Genomic DNA, 22,434 nt, shown 5'->3' on the forward strand with positions numbered 1-22,434 from the left:
GCATGAATTAGGAGTGTAATGGAATAGCATTCACCTGGATGAGTGAAGCCGCAACAACACACAAGAAGCTCTGCAGTGTCCAAGTTAAAGCAGTATGTTTGACTACATCCCTGCTGCTGGACTGGATATCCAAACCCTCCACCACTGATGCTATGTGGCTGCAGCATGCTCTGCAGCAACTCCCCAAGCTTATTTCGACAGCACCTCCCTGCCTCATAATCCCTACCAACAGGAAGGACAAGAGCAGCAATGTTCTGAGAACACCATCTCTAAATCACACACCACCTTGACTTAGAGACTTGTGTAGACATTCCTTAATCATCACTGGGTCCAAAAACCTGGAATTCTTGAACACACAAGGACTGCAGTGGTTCAAGGCGGCCCACCACCACTTCTCAGGGCAACCCGGGATGGGCAGTAAATGTAGTTTTGCCAGCATCCCCATATCCTGAACAATTTTTTTTTTTTTTTTTTTTAAATAAAGGCTGATTTGCTCTCTGGTTCCTCTTTTATTTCTCCTAGGGAAGAAGTGACTCGACACCACTCTCGCCTGCAAGCATTCATTAAGCACAAAAGCACAAGTGGCAGTTACTGATTGCTTAAATGCACCTTAATGCTACCGGGGTTACTGCACCTCTCTATATGGCAAGAGTAGATTCAATTTATCAAAGCTCTCTTACGATGTTGTAGCCAGAATGCAACTAGTTTCAACTGTGGGAGGGATAAAAACAGAAAATAAATTTTATGTTTTTGGGAAAGGGAAAAACGTATAATACATTAGAAGATTACAAGGCTCTAATGTATTAAGGACTTTGGGAGCTTATCTAACTCGTCTTACAAAATATATTCTTTTGCTATATCCTGGAAGAACATGAAAAAAAATCTAAAGGGTTACATTTTCATAAAGTTTAAAACCAATCTCACTTAAAATGTTATAAATGCTGCAAACACCAAGCTTGATTTGGATTCAAATGTAAACCAGCTGAAGAATTAGATTTCAGTTACTGTATTAGAATAATTGTATTATATAAAATTGAGATTAACAGCAGTGTTTTTAAAAACATATACAGTAGTAAGCAAATGAAATGATTTGTTTCAAGATTACCTTTTTCACAGTCTTGTCAGGCTCCAGAGCGATATCTGGAATGTTGGCATCCACCATTAGCGAGAAAAGATTCAGAATTAGATTAGAATATCTGGAAAAGGAGTAAATATTTTGGTGATGTGAATGTTGAATAGTCTGTTTGCATTCATGAGAAAGGAGTGGCATTTTCAAATATTTATTTCAAGCTGAAAATGACTACTGCTGTCACGATAGGAGTTATTTTAAGTAGGTGACTTTTCACAGTATTTGGTAAAAAGGATGACGTATAAGATTTTAGATATATTATTGGATACTTTGAACAATTTTAAAGTTCAGAGGTTAAACCACAGGTTCAAAGTTGGAATTATTAAAAATTAGATTCAACTATATCAGTTATAAATAATGGACAGCTTTATGTCATGCAGGGACTTTTACTGTTGTGTAGTTTTTTCTAAAATTAGCCACCATTAATGCCTCATGTTCTTATTGTGCAGAAACATTTAAACAAGTTGTTTAATGATTGCAAGGTTCAACTCGAGTGACCAGAACTGCAGTGTTTCAGATACAATCTAATTAATGCCTATACAGCAACAATACCACCTCTATTGACTATTAACTATTCTCTATTAATTGGACTAATTGGTATCAAATGCAGTTATGTAAAAGATCCATTTTGTTCTGAACCTGCTTGAATTGTTCATTATCTGCCCTGCATCCTATTTTGAATTTTGCTTATGTGTATCCATGCCAAGTCAACAATAGCAGCAAGGGTCAGAAGATAAACCTTTGTTATCTTGCTTATAATTGCTTTCTTGCCTATAGGTCAAATTTATGGCTACCTTCCACATCTATATAAAGCCAATTTTCTAACCAGCACAATAAATTTATATCCCGACTTCTTACCATATCCACGATTCGCTGATATGAAACTTTACCAAAAGCTGAAGGTATGCATTGAAAGCACTTTCCTTCTTCACCATGTCAAATAGCATCTTTTAAAAAATGCCAGCTTTAGTTAAACTGGACTTCTCTTCCCTGGATGTTAAATGACCATTCTTTAAAAAATTATGCTTTCATCCACTGGAATTTAACAGTACAGGAGATGACCATTTGGCCCACTGCACCTTTCAGGCTCAGAATTTATTCCATTTCCCCTCTAGAAATATGCACTCCTTATAGTCAGGCATTTTATCTGCCACTGTCTTGATTTAATCAGCTATTCTTTCTATTACACAGTAATTGTTAAACACATTTAAATTCTGAAAACTTTTTATATGTTCCGGACATTAGTACAGAAATACTTTGCTTTTGCCTCCCCATTATTATTTTTCTATTAATGCTGTCCTTTGTTTCTTCCCCATTTCTCCCTCAACAAATACTTGCAAGCATTGGTTTGTGGTCCAGTCATTCTTGATGATCTTTTGCATCATCAAACAGTTCTCCATTAAGCAGTTTGCAGGTCATTTAACGCATTAACTTCCTCTGTGACTGACGTAGTCGATTCCTTGTTTTTTCTCCATTTTTTCAACCTTACTAAAATGGCCTTTTCTTCTGAAGGTTATGTACCCGAATCATCATTACCAGCCTTTTCTCTTCAATAATGCTGAGTGACCTGTGTTTCCAGCATCTTGTTTTTATTTCAGATTTGCAGTGTTTCCTTTCTAATCAATTTGAGTGTTGTTTGGAGTTAACCCAACAAAGTATTTTAAAGTAACAACAGAAAATGCTGGATACACTCAGCAGGTCAGTATTGTAAAGGAAAGTCTCGTCAGAGCTGTGGGTAAAGACCATTTCATGAGGCAAACAGTAGTATTCAAGCTACTTCAATACACTGTTTACTCCCACTAAGCCATGTAAGTAATCAAATGCCTGGCTCGACTGACTCATGAAGCCACTCAATTTATATTGGGGATGGTTTTAGGATTTCCCATGTGGAGGTGGAGGGGTTGGGGAGAAGAGAATGACAACCATTGTTATCCCCAAATTCTGCTAGATTGTCACCCCATCCCAAATCTACTTACCTAGATTGCTGTATAAGAGTGCAGAATAAAAACAGTTTGCAAATAATTGTAAAAACTCTATATGCACCCTACAGAAAATGCTGCACAAGAATTGGGGTGCAGCAATTGTCTTTGGTATATGGCACCAGCATGCTCCTTTTGGACCACACTTGCTCAATCTGCTTTTATATTCTAAGATTATTAAAATACTTATTAAAACAGTACTAAAATGTAGAATAGTTTCAAAAAATGTAACGATGCATTTTTACTGATGTTACCAAGAAATGCAAGAGTAGGAAATGGACAGGGAGAACAAAATTCTATGTACAAATGCATCACTCTAGACTACAATACTTACTCTGAAGTAGGTGAACTATTGAAAATGTGCAGGTATGGGTGGCAACTCTGACTAGGTTACTAATTTACAACAGCTCAATTATAGTGTACTCCTGTTAATCTGAAATCATTTTTGCTCAAAAAAAAGTTTTGAATTAATACACCAGTGTCAGCCTGGATTCAGTGGTAAGTGTCAGAAATTAGGGTATCCAAAATATATGGGGTTATGTGAATGAAATTATGACGTGAATAAGACTGTGTTTACATGACTGTATTAGAACTTGAGACAAAAAAGTGTCTCTTCAGGCTAGTATTAGAATAGCTGGATAGATGCTTAGAAGTTGCTTATGTTTTTGGTTTCCTGCGGATGTTAACATTCCGACGGGCATATATGACCTTGTTTCCAGGCTAGCTAGCTGCTGTTTGTAAGTTAGAATTTCAACTTTGTTTTATGTATCTTTGATTTGGCCAACCAAGGCCCAACGCCTATGTTTCTTCCATTACTGCTAATAACCATATAGGCCCGTAATTTCCGATAGGAGGCTTCCTGCAGGAAAAAAAATCTACACCCTTAACCGAGGGCTCCAGAGGTCTGGCCACTTCCGATCCTGGGCCTCTCCATGACGAAATGCGCAGGGCCCAGGTATCCCAGGGGCGCATTCGGTTCGCAAGCGTCCCTGGGATCACGTGGGCCAGGCGAGCCAGTGGGAGAAGGGAATCCCCCTTCATACTTCTGACAGATAGACTTGTCAAAGGTATGAATGGGGATCACTGAAAAAAGACATCAAAACATTAATTAAAAAAACACATCACGTTTAAAAATGAGTTAAAATTACATTCAATTAAATATTTTAAACAAATTTAATTTTTTTGAAAAAAATTAATTTTTTATGGGGCTAAAAAAAACTTACCTTTAAATGAGTGAAAAAAAATGTTAACAACTTTTTTAAACTCTTATGCTGGTAAAGGCAGGCCTTATGCCTGCTTTTACCAGGCGTAAGATTTTTAAGGGATTTCAGCGGGCGGAGGTTCTGCAGAAAGCGGAACTCTCCCCCCGCAGAGGCCCTTCTCCAGGGCAGGCGTCCGATCTGTCAAGAGGATTCGTATGCCTGAAACCGGCATTTCTGATTGGAAAATACGGGCCATTATAATGCGGAGTTAGGATTTTCACTGTTTAACAAAGCTGCTTTAAAATGCGTAAGTTAACCAGTGTATGAGAAGAGAAGATATCTTTGGTACAATAGTCTGATAATGGAATGAAAGAGTTAGTTTTGCATAGCTAAAGCTACATAAACAGCGTGAACATAAATAACGGATAACAAGCAGCTCCGAACATCTGAAGGCCAAGAATGGCATGTCTGACTCCAAACTTCGGAGGATAAGAATGGGAGAGATAAGAGGAATTACGATGGATGGGCCTTCAGAATGTATAAACAGGAAAGGCATGTGAGGGGAGAGCATGAGACACCTTAGAGGAGTGTTTTCATCTGAAGGTTAAGACAAAGAACTTTATTTTTTTAATTAGTTTATAGGATCAGGGGGTTGTTGGCAATGCCAACATTTATTGCCCATCCCTAGTTGCCCTTAAGGTGGTGGTGAGCCGCTTTCTTGACCGCTGTAGTCTGTGTGGTGATGGTACTCCCACAGTGCTGTTAGGTAGGGAGTTCCAAGATTTTGACCCAGCGACGATGAAGGATCGGCGATATACTTCTAAGTCAGGATGGTGTGTGACTTGGAGGTGGTGGTGTTCCCATGCGCCTGCTGCCCTTGTCCTTCTAGGTGGAAGAGGTCGCGGGTTTGGGAGGTGCTGCCGAAGAAGCCTTGGCGAGTTGCTGCAGTGCATCTTGTAGATGGTACCCACTGCAGCCACGGTATGCCGGTGGTGGAGGAAGTGAATGTTTAAGGTGGTGGATGGGGTGCCAATCAAGCAGGTTGCTTTGTCCTGGATGGTGTTGAGCTTCCCGAGTGTTGTTGGAGCTGCACTCATCCAGGCAAGTGAAGAGTATTCCATCACTCTCCTTACTTGTGCCTTGTCGATGGTGGAAAGGCTTTGGGGAGTCAGGAGGTGAGACACTCGCCGCAGAATACCTAGCCTCTGACCTGCTCTTGTTGCCACAGTATTTATGTGGCCAGTCCCGTGAGGTTTCTGGTGACCCCCAGGATGTTGATAGTGGGGGATTCGGCGATGGTAATGCCACTGAATGTCATGGGGAGGTGGTTAGACTCTCGCTTGTTGGAGATAGTCATTGCCTGGCACTTCTGTGGCGCGAATGTTACCTGCCACTTATCAGCCCAAGCCTGAACGTCATCCAGGTCTTATTGCATGCGGGCATGGACTGCTTCATTATCTGTGGAGTTGTGAATGATGCTGAACGCTGAGCCGTCATCAGCGAACATCCCCATTTCTGACCTTATGTTGGAGGGAAGGTCATTGATGAAGCAGCTGAAGATGGTTGGGCCTAGGACACTGCCCTGAGGAACTCCTGCAGCAATGTCCTAGGGCTGTGATGATTGACCTTCAACCACCACAACCATCTTCTTTGCGCTAGGTATGACTCGAGAGTGGAGCGTTTTCACCAATTCCCACTGACTTCAGTTTTACTAGGGCTCCTTGATGCCACACTCGGTCAAATGCTGCCTTGATGTCAAGGACAGTCACTCTCACCTCTGGAATTCAGCTCCTTTGTCCATGTTTGGACCAAGGCTGTAATGAGGTCGAGAGCCGAGTGGTCTTGGCGGAACCCAAACTGGGCATCAGTGAGCAGGTTATTGGTGAGTAAGTGCCGCTTGATAGCAATGTCGATGACTCCATCACTTTGCTGATGATTGAAAGTAGACTGATGGGGCGGTAATTGGCCGGGTTGGGTTTGTCCTGCTTTTTGTGGACAGGACATACCTGGGCAGTTTTTCACATTGTCAGATAGGTGCCAGTGTTGTAGCTGTACTGGAACAGCTTGGCTAGAGGCGCGGCTAGTTCTGGAGCACAAGTCTTCAGCACGATAGCCGGGATGTTGTCGGGGTCCATAGCCTTTGCCGTATCCAGTGCGCTCAGCCATTTCTTGATATCCCGTGCAGCAAATCGAATTGGCTGGAGGCTGGCTTCTGTGATGGTGGGGACCGTGGGAGTAGGCCAGTATAGATCATCCACTCGGCACTTCTGGCTGAAGTTGGTTGCAAACGCTTCAGCCTTGTCTTTTGCACTCACGTGCTGGGCTCCACCATCATTGAGAATGGGGATATTCTTGGAGCCTCCTCCTCCCATTAGTTGTTTATTGGTCCACCACTATTCACAACTGGATGTGGCAGGACTGCAGAGCTTTGATCTGATCCATTAATTATGAGATCGCTTAGCTCTGTCTATAGCATGCTGCTTCCGCTTTTTAGCATGCATGTAGTCCTGTGTTGCAGCTTCCCCAGGTTGGCACCTCATTTTTAGGTGCGCCTGGTGCTGCTCCTGGCATGCTCTTCTACACTCGTCGTTGAACCAGGGTTGGTCCCCTGGTTTGGTGGTAATGGCGGAGTGAGAGATATGTCGGGCCATAAGGTGACAGATTGTGGTGGAATACAATTCTGCTGCTGTTGATAGCCCACAGCGCCCAGTGATGGATGCCCGGTATTGAGCTGTTAGATCAGTTCTGAATCTATCCCATTTAGCACGGTGGTAATGCCACAACACGATGGAGGGTGTCCTCAGTGTGAAGATGGGACTTCGTCTCCACAATGACTGTGCGGTGGTCACTGCTGCCAATGCTGTCATAGACAGATGCATCTGCGACAGGTAGATTGGTGAGGACGAGGTCAAGTAGGTTTTTCCCTCGTGTTGGTTCACTCACCACCTGTCGCAGGCCCAGACTGGCAGTTATGTCCTTCAGGACTCGGCCAGCTCGGTCAGTAGTGGTGCTACCGAGCCACTCTTGGTGATGGACATTGAAGTTACCCACCCAGAGTACATTCTGTGCCCTTGCTACGCTCAGTGCTTCTTCCAAGTGGTGTTCAACATGGAGGAGTACGGATTCATCAGCTGAGGGAGGGCAGTAGGTGGTAATCAGCAGGAGGTTTCCTTGCCCATCCTTGACCTGAAGCCATGAGACTTCATGGGGTCCGGAGTCAATGTTGAGGACTCCCAGTGCCACTCCTGCCTGACTGTATACCACTGTGCCGCCACCCCTGGTGAGTCTGTCCTGCCGGTGGGACAGGACATACCCAGGGATGGTGATGGAGGAGTTCAGGACATTGGCTGAAAGGTATGATTCTGTGAGTGGGACAGCTCTCCCAATTTTGGAACAAGTCCCCAGATGTTGGTGAGGAGGACTTTGCAGGATTGACTGGGCTGGGTGTGCCATTGCCGTATCCGTAACCGGTGCCGGGTGGTCCGTCCGGTTTTATTCTTATTTTGTTTTGTAGCGGTTCGTTACAACTGAGTGACTTGCTAGGCCATTTCAGAGGGCAGTTAACTCGACATTGGGCACCTTGGTTTAAGAACTGGTCTAACACTCTTCCGTGAGTGGACCCATTCTTGGAGGTTCCAGACAAGAGGAAGAAAGGCCGTAAGCCGGAGAAGTGTTCACGCACGCCTGCCGTCTGTCCAATCGGGACCGGTACCAGCTGCTCGTCAGTCATATGTTTTTGCTGCATAACTAGCGTGCTATATTCCGTCTTAGACTCTGATTAAACACAATATTCCCACCATATTGGTTTGCAGTCGATCCTGATTATTTGAAAGACCAGAGATAATCTCCTCAAATTAGTTCATCTCTACAGTAGCACTCTCGTCTCAAAAGATCATGGCCTAGAAATTGGGTTCTGGTCTTGCCAGGGCTGTAGCGCCAGAAAGTTTGCGCCAGCGGTAATGCGGCAGCGCGCGCCGAAAATTCGGGTGCGCCGGGCGCTAAAACCCTCCTTTAGCGCCTCAAAACGGGCGTGAACTTGGGTTTCCTGGCGCTAATCCCCCGCTGCGGCACCCGATGCGGTGCGGCAGGCGGGGGAACTGCAGGCCTCCTCCTCCTGTTAAGGAGGAGCTGCCTGCAGCCGACAACTGTCCGGCAGATTGACCCGACATCTGAGCCCGGCACCTCGGGGAAGTGCCGGGCTCGCATGAGACACTGATCAGGGCCGCGGGGGGGGGAATGCAGGAGTCCGGGAAGGGAGGTGCGGGCAGGTGGCTGCCGGGAACGCGGCCGGCCGCCGCTCCACCTTTATGCACCGGCGCACACTGGGGGAAGACTCTGTTGCCAGAGTCTTAGTTGCGCCTGCCACGGGCGAGGCGGGCGCAACTGAATTTCGGCTTGGGGCCGGGTTACCACGGCAACTGGGACGCTGCGCACACCGATGACGTCATCGGTGCCGGCGCAGCGCTACCGGTGCAACGCCGATTTAGGGCCCCAGGGAATTTCTCAACTGGCCATAACTCCGGCGCTAGGCCCTCTAGCGCCTCAAATGCGGCGTTAAGCCTACCGAATTTCTAGGTCCATATGTTCAAGCCCTGCTCCAGACACATGATCTAGGCAGACACTTCCATGCAGTGCTGAGGGAGTACTGCTTTGGTGGAGATTGTGTCTTTTAGAGGAGACATTATACCCAGACTCCATCTTCCCTCTTAGTTGGATGTAGCCCCGGTTACACGGCCACAGGTGCAGAAACCCCAGTTACACGGTCACTAGTATATAGTAAAGCTTACCTGAACCTTCTCCTGAATTTTGCCGGTTAAGTAAGATTTCCGGATATTTAGGTGCCAGTTAAAAGAGAGTTTCCTGTATTGAGAGGGAGGGGGTACTAGCGGTTTTAGCGGGCTTAAAAGTGCATAAATCCCCAGGCCCTGACAGGACGTATCCCAGGCTGCTGTGTGAGGCAAGGGAAAAGATTGCAGGAGCTGCCAACACAAATTTTCAGAACTTCTCTAGCCACAGGGGATGTGCCAGAGGACTGGAGAACAGCTAACGTAGTACCATTGTTCAAAAAGGTTAGTCGGGATAAACCAGGGAATTACAGGCCTATGAGCCTAACATCAGTGGTAGGGAAATTATTGGAAAAAATTCTCTCCACTTGGAGAGGCAGGGATTAATCAGGGATAGTCAGCATGGCTTTGTCAGGGGAGATCATGTCTGACCAATTTGATTGAATTGAGGGGGGTGACTAGGTGTGTGGATGAGGGTAGTGCAGTTGATGTAGTCTACATGGACTTCAGTAAGTCATTTGACAAAGTCCCACATGGGAGACTGGTCAAGAAGGTAAGAGCCCATGGGATCCAGGGCAATTTGGCACATTGGATCCAAAATTGGCTTAGTGGCAGGAGGCAGAGGGTGATGGTCGAAATTTGTTTTTGTGACTGGAAGCCTGTGTCCAGTGGTGTACTGCAGGGATCGGTGCTGGGTCCTTTGCCGTTTGTAGTGTACATTAATGATTTAGATATGAATGTAGGAGGTATGATCAGTAAGTTTGCAGATGACACGAAAATTGGTGGAGTGGTAAATAGCGAGGAGGGAAGCCTCAGGTTACAGGACGATATAGACGGGATGGTTAGCTGGGCAGAACAGTGGCAAATGGAATTTAACCCTGAAAAGTGTGAGGTGATGCATTTTGGGAGTACAGGAAACTTTGTGATATCCGGCACCGACGTGTTGCCAATCTATCAAAACTGCCGGACATACAAAGTTAATATTGAAGCATACGGAGGTTTTCATCTCCGTATCTGACAACAAACACTGTTGCTTAGCAACAGCTTCTAAAGAGTCGGCTGCAGCTGCAAGCATCTCTAGCTGAAGCTGTTGCTATAGCTACAGACCTTGCAGTGCCTTACTGGGGAAAAAAAAAGAACGAGATCTAAAAAAACTTGTAGAAAACGGCTCCTGATTTTTGCCGTTAGATTGAGTATTCCGGACCAACCAAAGTTTCCTGTACAAACAAGGCAAGGGAATACACAACGAATGGTAGGTTCCTAGGAAGGACAGAGGATCAGAGGGACCTTGGTGTGCATGTACATAGATCCCTGAAGGCAGCAGGACAGGTAGATAAGGTGGTTAAAAAGACATATGGGATACTTATATTCTATGCCTCGGCTAATGAAGGCAAGAACAGGGAGGTTATGATGGAGCTCTACAAAATGCTAATTAGGCCACAGCTGGAATACTGTGTGCAGTTCTGGTCACCACACTATAGGAGGGATGTGATTGCATTGGAGGGTGCAGAGGAGATTCACCTGGGCTGGAGCGCTTCAGCTATGGAGAGACTGGACAGGCTGTGGTTGTATTCCTTAGAGCAGAGAAGGCGGAGGGGGGACCTTATTGAGGTGTACAAAATTATGAGGGGCATAGATAAGGTAGATAGAAAGGAACTTTTCCCCTTAGTAGAGGGGTCAATAACCAGGGGGCATAGTTTCAAGGTAAGGGGCAGGAGGTTTAGAGGGGATTTGAGGAAAATCTTTTTCACCCAGAGGGTGGTTGGAATCTGGAACTCGCTGCCTGAAAGGGTGGTAGAGCCAGGAACCCTCACAACATTCAAGAAGCATTTAGATGAGCACTTGAAACGCCATAGCATACAAGGCTATGGACCACGTGCAGGAAAATGGGATTAGAATAGACAGGGCTTGATGGCCATGATGGGCTGAAGGGCCTCTTTCGTGCTGTATGACTATGACTAACTTCAAAAGTACTTCATTTGTTGTGAAGCACTTTTGGGAAGTCATGAGGATTAAAAGGCATTCTATAAATGAAACTTCTTGCTTTCCAATTTGAAGTAAATAACTTCATTGAGATTTTCCCATCGGTAATAGCAGAGCACTTGGAAAACAATGACAGGATCGGACAAAGTCAACATGGATTTACAAAAGGTAAATCATGCTTGACTAATCTACTGGAATTTTGAGGATGTAACTGGTAGAATAGATAAAGGAGAACCAGTGGATGTTGTGTATTTGGACTTTCAGAAGGCTTTCGATAAGGCCCCGCATAAGAGATTGGCATGCAAAGTTAAAGCACATGGGATTGAGGGTAAGGTGCTGACTTGGATAGAAAACTGGTTGGCAGACAGGAAGCAAAGAGTTGGAATAAACGGGTCTTTTTCCGAGTGGCAGGCAGTGACTAGTGGGGTACCTCAGGGATTGGTGCTAGGTCCCTAGCTATTCACAATATATATTAATGATCTAGATGAGGGAACTAGATGTAATATCTCCAAGTTTGCAGACGACACAAAGCTGGGTGGGCGTGTGTGCTGTGAGGAGGATGCAGAGAAACTCCAGTATGATTTGGACAGGTTGGGTGATTGGGCAGATGCAGTATAATGTGGATAAATGCGAGGTTATCCACTTCGGTGGCAAAAACAGGAAGGCAGATTATCTGAACGGCAATAGATTGGGAAAAGGGGAAGTGCAACGAGACCTGGGTGTCTTTGTGCACCAGTCGCTAAAGGTAAGCATGCAGGTGCAGCAGGCGGTTAAGAAGGCAAATGGTATGTTGGCCTACGTAGCAAGAGGATTCGAGTACAGGAACAAGGATGTCTTGCTGCAGTTGTACAGGGCCTTGGTGAGACTACATCTTGAGTATTGTGCGCAGTTTTGGTCACCTTATCTGAGGAAGGATGTTCTTGCCATGGAGAGAGTGCAGCAAAGATTCACCAGACTTATGCCTGGGATGGCAGGAATGACATATGAAGAGAGATTGGGTCGATTAGGCTTATATTCGCTAGAGTTTAGAAGAATGAGAGGGGATCTCAATGGAACTTATAAAATTCTAACAGGACTAGACAGACTAGATGCAGAAAGGATATTCCCAATGGCGGGGGAGTCCAGAACCAGGGGTCACAGTCTAAGGATAAGGGGTAAGCCATTTAGGACTGAGATGAGGAGGAATTTCTTCACCGAGAGTGGTGAACCTGTTGAATTCTCTACCACAGAAGGCAGTTGAGGCCAATTCATTAAATATATTCAAGAAGGAGTTAAATATATTTCTTAAGGCTAAAGGGATCAAGGGATATGGGGAGAAAGCAGGGACAGGGCACTGAATTTGAATGATCAGCCATGATCTCATTAAATGGCAGAACAGGCTCGAGGGGCCGAATGGCCTACTTCTGCTCCTATCTTCTATGTTTCTAGACTGTACTATGTTTGCAAGTCAGGGAGTTCTAAAACTTGAAAAAAGAGATACTTTTCAAAGACTTTTGCTCAAGGTATTTATACTCAAAAAACAAGCCCTCTTTAGAGTGACGTACTGAAACGGAAGTTGGGACAGGAATTACCTTCTCAGGTGCAGGAAAGCAGTGTAACACTGTTTACGGAATTCCTGGTACTGCTCACTCTGCATTCCACCCATCCCTTCCACCATCTCTTTACTCAGCTTCATAGGGGGTGGCAGAGGCTTGGGGTCACGACCCAAAATATATCCAAAGTCTATGTGAAACAATTTCCCTGCAGTAGCACAAATACAGTAATCACAGATTAATAATCTTAGCATTCTGCAGCTTTTTTTTTAAATAAAAGATCAACTTCAAAATTGAGTGGCTGAAGAAAATTGGCAAGTGTAATGGCTCATTACCAAACCTTCAGCATTGTCAATCTTCAACATAAGGCTAAACAGGGTTGTTTTATATTTATACCTCACACTGCATAAATAGTTCTTTTTGGACTGCGAGCCTAGATGTTATAACATTTTGGGATTGAAATTCTTTGACAGTTTTCAGACCTCTACCCACCTAGAAAATGGGTGCAACAAGGGCCAATTTCTACCCCTTCGAGTTATGTACAAAAACCTTAAGTTATGCATACAAGAGGATCACGTATACATGAAAAAAAACTCCTTTCTCCCAACTCAAATGTATTAGCAGGCTGAGACAGTTTACACTTGCAATCAATTCTGCTCCTTCTTTAATTCTGCAAACCTTCCAGCAAAGTGGTAAAATAATCTTTTCCCAGACAGGTTTCATCTCCCTCTCGTTTTTAACAAATCAATTTCTCCCCAAACCCCACAAAAACTGCTGCCACAAGAGATTCATCTTAACCTACAGCATGCAAAATATGAAACACTGGAATGTTGAGCTATTTGTGCTTTACAAATCAGGTATAGACTTGACCACCCAACCAGTAACTTTTCCTTTGTAGAGTCAAGTATTTTCTCCATTACACAGTCCCTGCTTTTGCCAATCTTGAATGATAGGCTCATTCTGAGCACTCATGCAAGAATCCCTCTAGAAATGAATGCTGCCCATTTCCCTTGGGTACCAATTTAACACTAGCTACACAAAAAAGGTTGCAAAAAATTCAATGTTAACTGTCAGCATTCCAGTCAACCGAGCTCCTGGTGACCCACCGACTTGCTTTATTCAATATATATTATTTTTGCAGCTGGAAGGAAAGTAGAGCAAGTGAGAAAAAAAAAATACATGACAAGGATTTTGGAAAAAAATTGGAAAGGTTTTGAAAATGTAGTTTAAAAAAAATTTGTATTCAATAGGCTGTTCCATATATCATTCTATACATCAGCCTGGTCAGTGCCATCACAGATGATGAAAGCACTATTATATCAAAGCAAATAGAAAAAACACTGCAAAACAATTTGTATTTGTACATCGCCTTTAACGTAGAAATAACATACCAAAGTACTTCAGAAGATGAATCCAAAAAAGCGCAGTATTCAATGCAAAAAAAACAAGTTAGACAATCGGCGGCAAAAAAAGTGAGCTATGCAAGAATGCAACCCATTTCCTCACAATTTGTCAAACCCGTTTCATTATCCGGCATAAGGTGGTTTTCAAAACTTGCTTGAAGGGGGACTGAATGAAAACATGGCCCCTTGTGGTTTCTAGTCAGAGCTGTCAGTTTACTATCAGAGGGTTCTTAGAAGATCTTCTGTACGAAGCGATTTACTATAAATGCTGACAAACATATCGCACAAAACTGATGGATTGCAGCGGCTGAGATCAATCATTTAAACATGAGAATACCAATACACAGAGCAACTGAGAATCTATAATGCAGTCGAATAAACCAAAATATATTCACAATTTTATATTTTCTAGAGCTATCGCTTGCTGAAAAATGGAAAAAAATGTAATTACAGGTTAAATATTTAAAAACCCACAAGCTATAAAGCACCACAGGACTACCGAAATTCTCCACCAAAAAAACCCACCTAATTTTGTTGGGACACCTAATTTTCCTAATTCAAGATAAACTGTCTTATTTTACTACGTGCTTAGGTAATTAGAGTTTACACGGTCATATCTTAGTGAAAGGGGAAAAAAGCCCTGAAGATTAAAAATGGCTGTCAATACAATGTAACATTTGCACTCTATAATCAAGATCATGAAGCAATATTAAATACTCTTCTGCCAACCTAAAACACAAACACATTAGGACAATACATTGAAAGAACCTGGTACAAAAACCCAAAGATTTAGGATGAATTTAGATCTGTAGAAACATGCAATTCAGAGCCATTTAAAAATGGTACACAGCAACATGTTACACTGTAGTTTTGACTGCTGTCCTGAATGCAGTGTTACAAAATAGTCATGCAGTGCCCTCTGCTGAATTTTTAGGCAAACTGAATCTAGTTATCTTAAGATCACCAAACGGAAATTACCTTCAGTACATCTCAATACGAGTTTTAGAAATATGAAAAAGAAAATAGAATCTGAAGCAATTACAAAAATGACAAAGGCTCTGGATTAGAGTGACACAAGTGGTACATTTCTTGGAAACTTACCCGTCTTTGTCAGCAGGAGGTTATCCAAATGTCTGTCTCCAACTCCAAGTATGTATGTAATCACGCAATACCCAGCTGTCAAAAAAATTGAAGTTGCTTAGACCAACATTTAAAAAAAATGTAATTTTAAACTTCAGGCTGCTGAAATACATGGAACCTCCCGTCACTTCAAGCCTATATTTATTTTCAGCTCACACACCAATATGCAAAAATCCATTAATTTTATAGTAAAGTCTACTGAAATATGAGGAATAGCTATTATTGGACTATTAACCCTAACCTAGTAAATCACAATTTTAAGGTTAAAAATATTAAGCACTTTGTATCAGCTTGCCCAGTGATGTCCTTGAAATTACACAATAGGAACCATGGGATAATAGCATACGAATGCTTAATGTTGGAATAAACTAGTCTTTTTCCGAGTGGCAGGCAATGACTAGTGGGGTACCGCAGGGATTGGTACTAGGACCCCAGCTATTCACAAAATGATCTAGACGAGGGAACTAGATGTAATATCTCCAAGTTTGCAAACGACACAAAGCTGGGTGGGCGCGTGTGCTGTGAGGAGGATGCAGAGAAACTCCAGTATGATTTGGACAGGTTGGGTGATTATACTGCATTTGCCATGCATCTGCCCAATGTGGATAAATGCGAGGCTATCCACTTCAGTGGCAAAAACAGGAAGACAGGTTATTATCTGAACGGTAATAGATTGGGAAAAGGGGAAGTGCAACGAGACCTGTGTGTCCTTGTGCACCAGTCGCTGAAGGTAAGCGTGCAGGTGCAGCAGGCAGTTAAGAAGGCAAATGGTATGTTGGCCTTCATAGCGAGAGGATTAGAGCACAGGAGCAAGGATGTCTTGCTGCAGTTGTACAGGGCCTTGGCGAGACCACACCTTGAATATTGTGTGCAGTTTTGGTCACCTTATCTGAGGAAGGATGTTCTTGCCATGGAGAGAGTGCAGCGAAGATTCGCCAGACTGATAAGTGGGATGGCAGGAATGACGTATGAGGAGAGATTGGGTCGATTAGGCTTATATTCGCTAGAGTTTAGAAGAATGAGAGGGGATCGCATTGAAACTTATAAAATTCTAACAGGACTAGACAGACTAGATGCAGGAAGGATGTCCCCGATGGCGGGGGAGTCCAGAACCAGGGGTCACAGTCTAAGGATAAGGGGTAAGTTATTTAGGACTGAGATGAGGAGGAATTTCTTCACCCAGAGAGGGTGAACCTGTGGAATTCTCTACCACACAAGGCAGTTGAGGCCAATTCATTAAATATATTCAAGGAGGAGTTTGATATATTTCTTAAGGCTAAAGGGATCAAGGGATATGGAGAGAAGGCAGGGACAGGGTACTGAATTTGGATGATCAGCCATGATCTCATTCAATGGCGGAACAGGCTCGAGGGGCCGAATGGCCTACTCCTGCTCCTATCTTCTATGTTTCCATGTTTCATCTGAAATTCCTCTTTGCTAATGTATTCTATTCTACTCATTCTAACCATTTCCCCCTGCTAACTTTTAGATCTTTCATTTAACTTTTTGCTTCTGTTTCCCTGCTCCTACTATCCAAGTTAAAAAAAAACTGCCATTTGACTGGCTAGTAATCAAAAGGCAAGTTTCACACTCAAATGAAGACGGACAGGTCATACCTTAAAGGTGACCCAGTCAATCAGATATTTAGTTTTCAGCAGCAAATGCAGGAAGAGGGATGCAAGAGATCTTGGCCCACAAAAAGATTAGGTAAGAGCTGGTTGCATTAGAAATTTGAGTGGCAATTTAACAAATTCACACTCCAGGGCATGGAGCTTTGCTATCAGCAATTTGGGTGCATGATCCCCACGATATTGTCTCTTTCAAATTTATCGATGGAAGATAGTGGAATTGCACACCTGAATTTTTGATGTGGTGCTCCTGGCAGATGAGACTGTATGAACTCAAATTTGTAAAATTACCCTTTGAGTCTTAAAAGATTAGTTACATTTTTCAAAAGGATATTTGCTATTTGTAGATTTGCTAAAATGATCTTGCAAATTTATTTGAAGATTTTCTTATATATGGATTAAAATATTAGATAAACATTCATGAACGCAAAAAACTGTCATTTGGGTATATCGTAAACCCACATCCTGTTATATTTGTGTGTCAACCATCCAAATTGCTTATCTGAGGCATCAGATTACAGTACTGAAGATTAGCATGGAGACTGGCATTACTGGAAGATATTTGTAATCTACAAGGTCAATCAGATTTTACCAAAATGTGGAGGATAATTAAAACTAATAAGGTCAGTAGTGAGAACTGGATATAATGATGAATACAAGTTAAATAAATTTCCATACCACCAGACCATCCCACATTTCTGGAGTATTAATTGTGGTGAAGAATATGGGAAAGAGAAAGTGAAGCAGAGAGGAAATATTTTAAAAATTGTTTTTTTAATTCTGTCATTCTCCAGCAATATTGTACTCATCCCACTGTCACTTAACAATTTTTACTAGATGTGGAGAGACCATTCTTTTACTTTAGTCAACTGTGTTGTATCCGTGTGTTAACGGAGACACGGAATGCAGGAGTTGGTTTAACAGGTGTTTACTGAACAAAGTCTGGAGGTGAACTAAAAGATACAAGACACTATACAGGCTTATATAGCCTGAGTGGCCACTACCGGCATTACAGTACACAGGGGCTCTTAAAGGCACATACACCACAATTCCTCCCCTTTTAGACAACCTGTACATAACATTTTAAGTAATCATTAATTAACATGTTTACAAGAACAATAATCTACACATTTGCTGCAGTTAATCAATTATAAGTCAGTCTCTCTGGAGGCTTCCTGACTCGGTCTGGATAACGCCTCGGTGGTGTAGTAGTTTTCGGTGGTGTAGTAGGTTCTTTTGGCAAGGTCGATTCGGCTTGAATGCCAGTGTCGGGTTCATCTGGTTCCAGTATCACCGGATCGGAGGTAGATACTATGGGTATCTCTGCTTCATCATTAGGCGTATAGAGTTGTGGTGTAGGTTGTCCCTTTTCGGATGACTATGATCTGGTCAGCATGGCGCCTTATTATGCTTTCTCCAATGTCCACGGTATACATCAGCGGTCCGAGTCGTGTGCAAATAGTTCCAGGCTGCCATTTCTCGGTACGGTAGTCCCGGGCCAAAACTTGTTGACCTATCTGGAAGGTTCTAGTTGGCCTTTCATTCATGCCTTGAAATTGCCGGTTCTCTACGTCCCTTCTGATGTTTGGCTTGATCAAATCCAGCCGGCATCTTAGTCTTCTATTGAAAAACATCATGGCGGGAGTTCGGTTTGTAACCACGTGTTGCATTCCTGTATGCAAACAAGAAGTTTGCTGTAGATTTAGGTCTTCATTACCCATGGCCTTTATGGCCTTCTTGAAGGTCTGGACAAACCTTTCAGCCAATCCATTGGTGGCGGGATCGTATGGGGCGGACGTGTAGTGCTTAACCCCATTGTTTTTTTAAGAACTTCCTGAATTCTTCGGACACAAATTGCGGTCCATTATCAGAACAGATCTGTTCAGGCAGCCCATTCCTGGCAAATATGGTCCTTAATACTGTAATGGTTTTTTCCGTGGTGGTGGAGGACATCTTTATTACCTCCGGCTACTTGGGAGTGTGCATCAACCGCGATTAAGAACATTGAGTCCATAAATGGACCAGCAAAGTCGAGGTGTACCCTTTGCCATGGAGATGAGGGCCACTCCCATGGATGTAGAGGGGCTTGTGGTGGGGCGTTTTGGACCTTCTGGCATCCTTGACAGCCCTTGGTCATTTCTTCGATGTCTCCATCGATACCTGGCCACCACACAAACGCTCTGGCTAGGTTCTTCATTTTCACTCCACCCAGATGCCCCTCGTGAAGCTCCTTTAGCACTTTATCCTGGAGTTTGGGTGGAATCACCACTCTGGATCCACACATCAAGGTTCCTCGGCACACTGACAGCTGTTCTCTTCTTTGCGAGAATGCTGGCAACAGTGGTTCGCCATGTGCTGGCCATCCCTTCACCGTTAAATCGTAGACTCGAGAGAGAGTCGGGTCATTTCTTGTTTCCTTTTCAATGGTAGAATTTGTTACTGGTAGACATTCCACTATGGTTGAGTGGAACATCTCCACTGGGTCTACTGTAGGTGCCTCTTCTACCGTTGGCAACGGTAGACGCGATAAACCGTCAGCATTTCCATGCTGTTTTGATCCTTTGTATTCTATGTCATATTGGTGTGCTCCTAGGAAAAGGGCCCACCTCTATAGCCTTTGCGCTGTCATAATGGGAACGCCCTTTTTAGCGTTGAATATGGAGACGAGGGGTTGATGGTCAGTCAACAAGGTAAATTTTTGTCCGTGTAGGTAATGGTTGAATTTCTTCACTCCCCATACCAGGCTGAGTGCTTCCCTGTCGATCTGGGCATAGTTACGCTCAGCTGAATTCAATGAGCGTGACGCAAAAAGCTATCGGCCGCTCCGAGCCATCAGGGAATCTATGCGATAATACTGCTCCTATGCCGTAAGGGGATGCATCGCACGCCAGTCTGATTGGCAGTGATGGGTTGTAATGAGTCAAAACTTCCTTGGACATGATCAAGCCTTTGCATTTATGGAAGGCACATTTACAGTCTTCGCTCCATTTCCAATTTACTCCCGTTTGTAGCAGTTCGTTAAGAGGGTGCAGAACAGTTGACAAGTTCGGTAAAAATTTATGATAGTAATTTATCAATCCCAGGAACGACCTTAATTGTGAGACATTTTCAGGTGTTGGGGCTTTTATGACCGATACAATTTTTTCAGGTGACTTATGCAACCCTTCTTCGTTAATTATGTGGCCACAATATGATGTTTGTTTCTGGAAAAATTCGCACTTGGGGCGATTTGCTCGTAGGCCCCGTTCTCTCAGCCTAGTGAGCACCTGCTCCAAATTGGCAAGGTGCTCGTTGTCGTTTTCTCCTGTTACAAGGATGTCGTCTAGGTAGCATTGAGTCCCCGGAATCCCTTGCAGGACTTGCTCCATAACTCTTTGCCAGATAGCTGGAGCTGATGCTACTCCGAAAACCAGTCGATTGTACTGGTACATGCCTTTGTGTGTGTTTATCGTGAGATACTTTTTAAGAGGCCTCCTCAACCTCCATCTGTAGATATGCCTGTGCCAAGTCAATTTTGGTGAAACGTTTCCCTCCGGATAGTGAGGCGAAAATATCTTCTATCCTCAGAAGAGGATACTGTACCGTGTGAAGGACCGGGTTTACAGTCACCTTGAAGTCCCCACAGATGCGAATTTTTCTCTGTTCTTCAGCTTTATCATTATTCAACGTTTTCTTCATGACCGGGACGATGGGTGTTGCCCACTCGCTCCAATCTATCTTGGATAACACGCCTGCCTTTTCCAAATTCTCCAGTACTGCCTCGACTGCTGGACGAATTGTGTATGGCACCGGCCTTGCCTTAAAAAACTTGGGAATTGCCACATCTTCCACTTTTATTGAGGCGATGACGCCTTTCAAGGTTCCTAGTTCCTGTTGAAACACTTCCTTGGCGTTGGCCAAGATGTCTTTTAATCGTTCAGATATGACGTCATCATCATTTTTTTTCTTACTGGTCACCGTCAGTGCCTGAATGGAGTGCCAGTCTAAACGTATCTTCCTGATCCATTCATGTCCCAACAGCGGTGGACCACCATCTTGCAGAACGTATAAATACAACTTCTGTATTTCCTTGCTGTTGTATACAACAGGCACCCTTATTTTCCCTCTGGGGTATACTTTCTGCCCCGTATATGTTTTCAAGATAATGGATGTGTCTTTCAAAGGTATATGCGGAAATAGCCGCTCGTAATTCCGTCGACTTACAACGGTCAGAGCTGATCCTGTATCTAGCTCCATTTTAACTGGGGACCCCGCTATCGTGAGGGTAATCCAAATGGTCTGGTAATCTTCTTTGGCAATTACATTATGTAATTTGGGACAGCTTAGTCTCTTGTTTCCAGAGTCGCTATCGCTATCGCTCTTCTGGTCTTCGGAGCTACTGTCCGTCATCATTTGTACCTTTCTGTACTTTTCCTTATTGATTTTTTTTCTGTCAGTGGATTTTTTGTTTCCAGATCGGCATACACGTGCAATGTGTCCCATCTTTCCGCATTGCCTGCATGCTTTGTCCTTGAACCAGCAGTCCCTCTGGTCATGGGTGGATCTGCCGCAGCGATAACATCTCTCGAAACCCGGTGTCATTCCATGGGTGCCGAAGTCCTGTGGCTTTTGCTGTATCTCTGCAGCTCTTGCTGCTGCTTCGTATGATACAGCCACACTGAAAGCCTTGTCCAGTGTTAAATCTTTCTCAGAAAGTAGCCTTTTCTGTGTTCCTTCACTTAGGAGACCGCAGACGAATTTGTCTCGAAGAGAATCTGCCAGTCCTGCCCCGAATTGGCAGTGCTTTGACAGCTTTCTTAATTCGGTGAGGTAATCAGCGTTACTTTCATTCTTGTGCTGATTCCTCCTGAAGAATTTGAATCGTTCCGCTATCAGGAGCGGTGTTGGGTTTAAGTGCTCCTGTAGGGTATCAACAATCTATTTAAAATTCTCGTCCATCGGTTTGGCTGGAGTGATTAAGTTTCGTAACAGCCCGTATGTCCTTGCGCCCATTAGATTTAGAAGTACCGATGCCTTATCATCCTCTATTTCATTCGCTGTGCAATATACCTCCACTCTTTCCACATATGTGGTCCAATCCTCTACATCACTATCGAAAGCAGTAATATTGCCAGTCTTGGGCATCCTGAAAAAAAAAATGGCGGCCTCCCGCGCTTTCCTTTCTTCCCTGCCGAGAAAAAATGGCGCCTCCCGCGCTTTCCCGCCGCTGACAACGCTGTTCTCCGCGGTTTTTATTTATACAGATATATTTAATAGTTGGAGACTCGTTCCCGCCAGACTCTCTGGGACTTTTCCCTCCCTCTGCTTGGTCCGAACACCGACCTGCTTTGCAGCGCTGGCCGTCTCCAGAGTGCTCCACCCTCCGTCTTCGCTGCTCGGCCCTGCTGCAGAGCCAGCCGATCGAGCCCCAGCCCGCCGCCCAGGAAGGATTATTGCAGTACCTGCCACCAGCCCGGCTAGCTGGTGAAACCACAGTTTTTCTTTCTTTTTTTCTTCTTCGACCTTCGTCTGAGGAATCGATCTCCTTGAGGAGCTGCCGAATTGCAGGCAAGTCCGTTTCCAATTCGTCGCCACTGTTGTATCCACGTGTTAATGGAGGCACGGAATGCAGGAGTTGGTTTAACAGGTGTTTACTGAACAAAGTCTGGAGGTGA

General features: G+C 43.9%; 1 protein-coding gene across 2 annotated transcripts in view; it reads right to left on the reverse strand.

The window, feature by feature from the left end:
- The window catches only part of pik3c3 (phosphatidylinositol 3-kinase, catalytic subunit type 3), a 153,364-nt gene that overhangs the window by 13,677 nt on the left and 117,253 nt on the right, over nucleotides 1-22,434 (reverse strand). Inside the window, exons 21-23 of one of the 2 annotated variants that reach the window (XM_085973256.1) lie at nucleotides 15,114-15,188; nucleotides 12,649-12,817; nucleotides 1,106-1,196 (exon numbers count right to left, since the gene is read on the reverse strand). In XM_085973256.1, the coding sequence (XP_085829382.1) occupies nucleotides 1,106-1,196; nucleotides 12,649-12,817; nucleotides 15,114-15,188 (335 nt within the window). Of the gene's footprint in view, nucleotides 1-1,105; nucleotides 1,197-12,648; nucleotides 12,818-15,113; nucleotides 15,189-22,434 lie in introns of those variants that run through there. The other variant, XM_085973266.1, reaches the window with a different exon arrangement.

This window comes from Somniosus microcephalus, chromosome 2 (genome assembly GCF_052327205.1).
Source record: "Somniosus microcephalus isolate GS21.2 chromosome 2, FLI_Smic_1.0, whole genome shotgun sequence".
Taxonomy (NCBI): domain Eukaryota; kingdom Metazoa; phylum Chordata; class Chondrichthyes; order Squaliformes; family Somniosidae; genus Somniosus; species Somniosus microcephalus.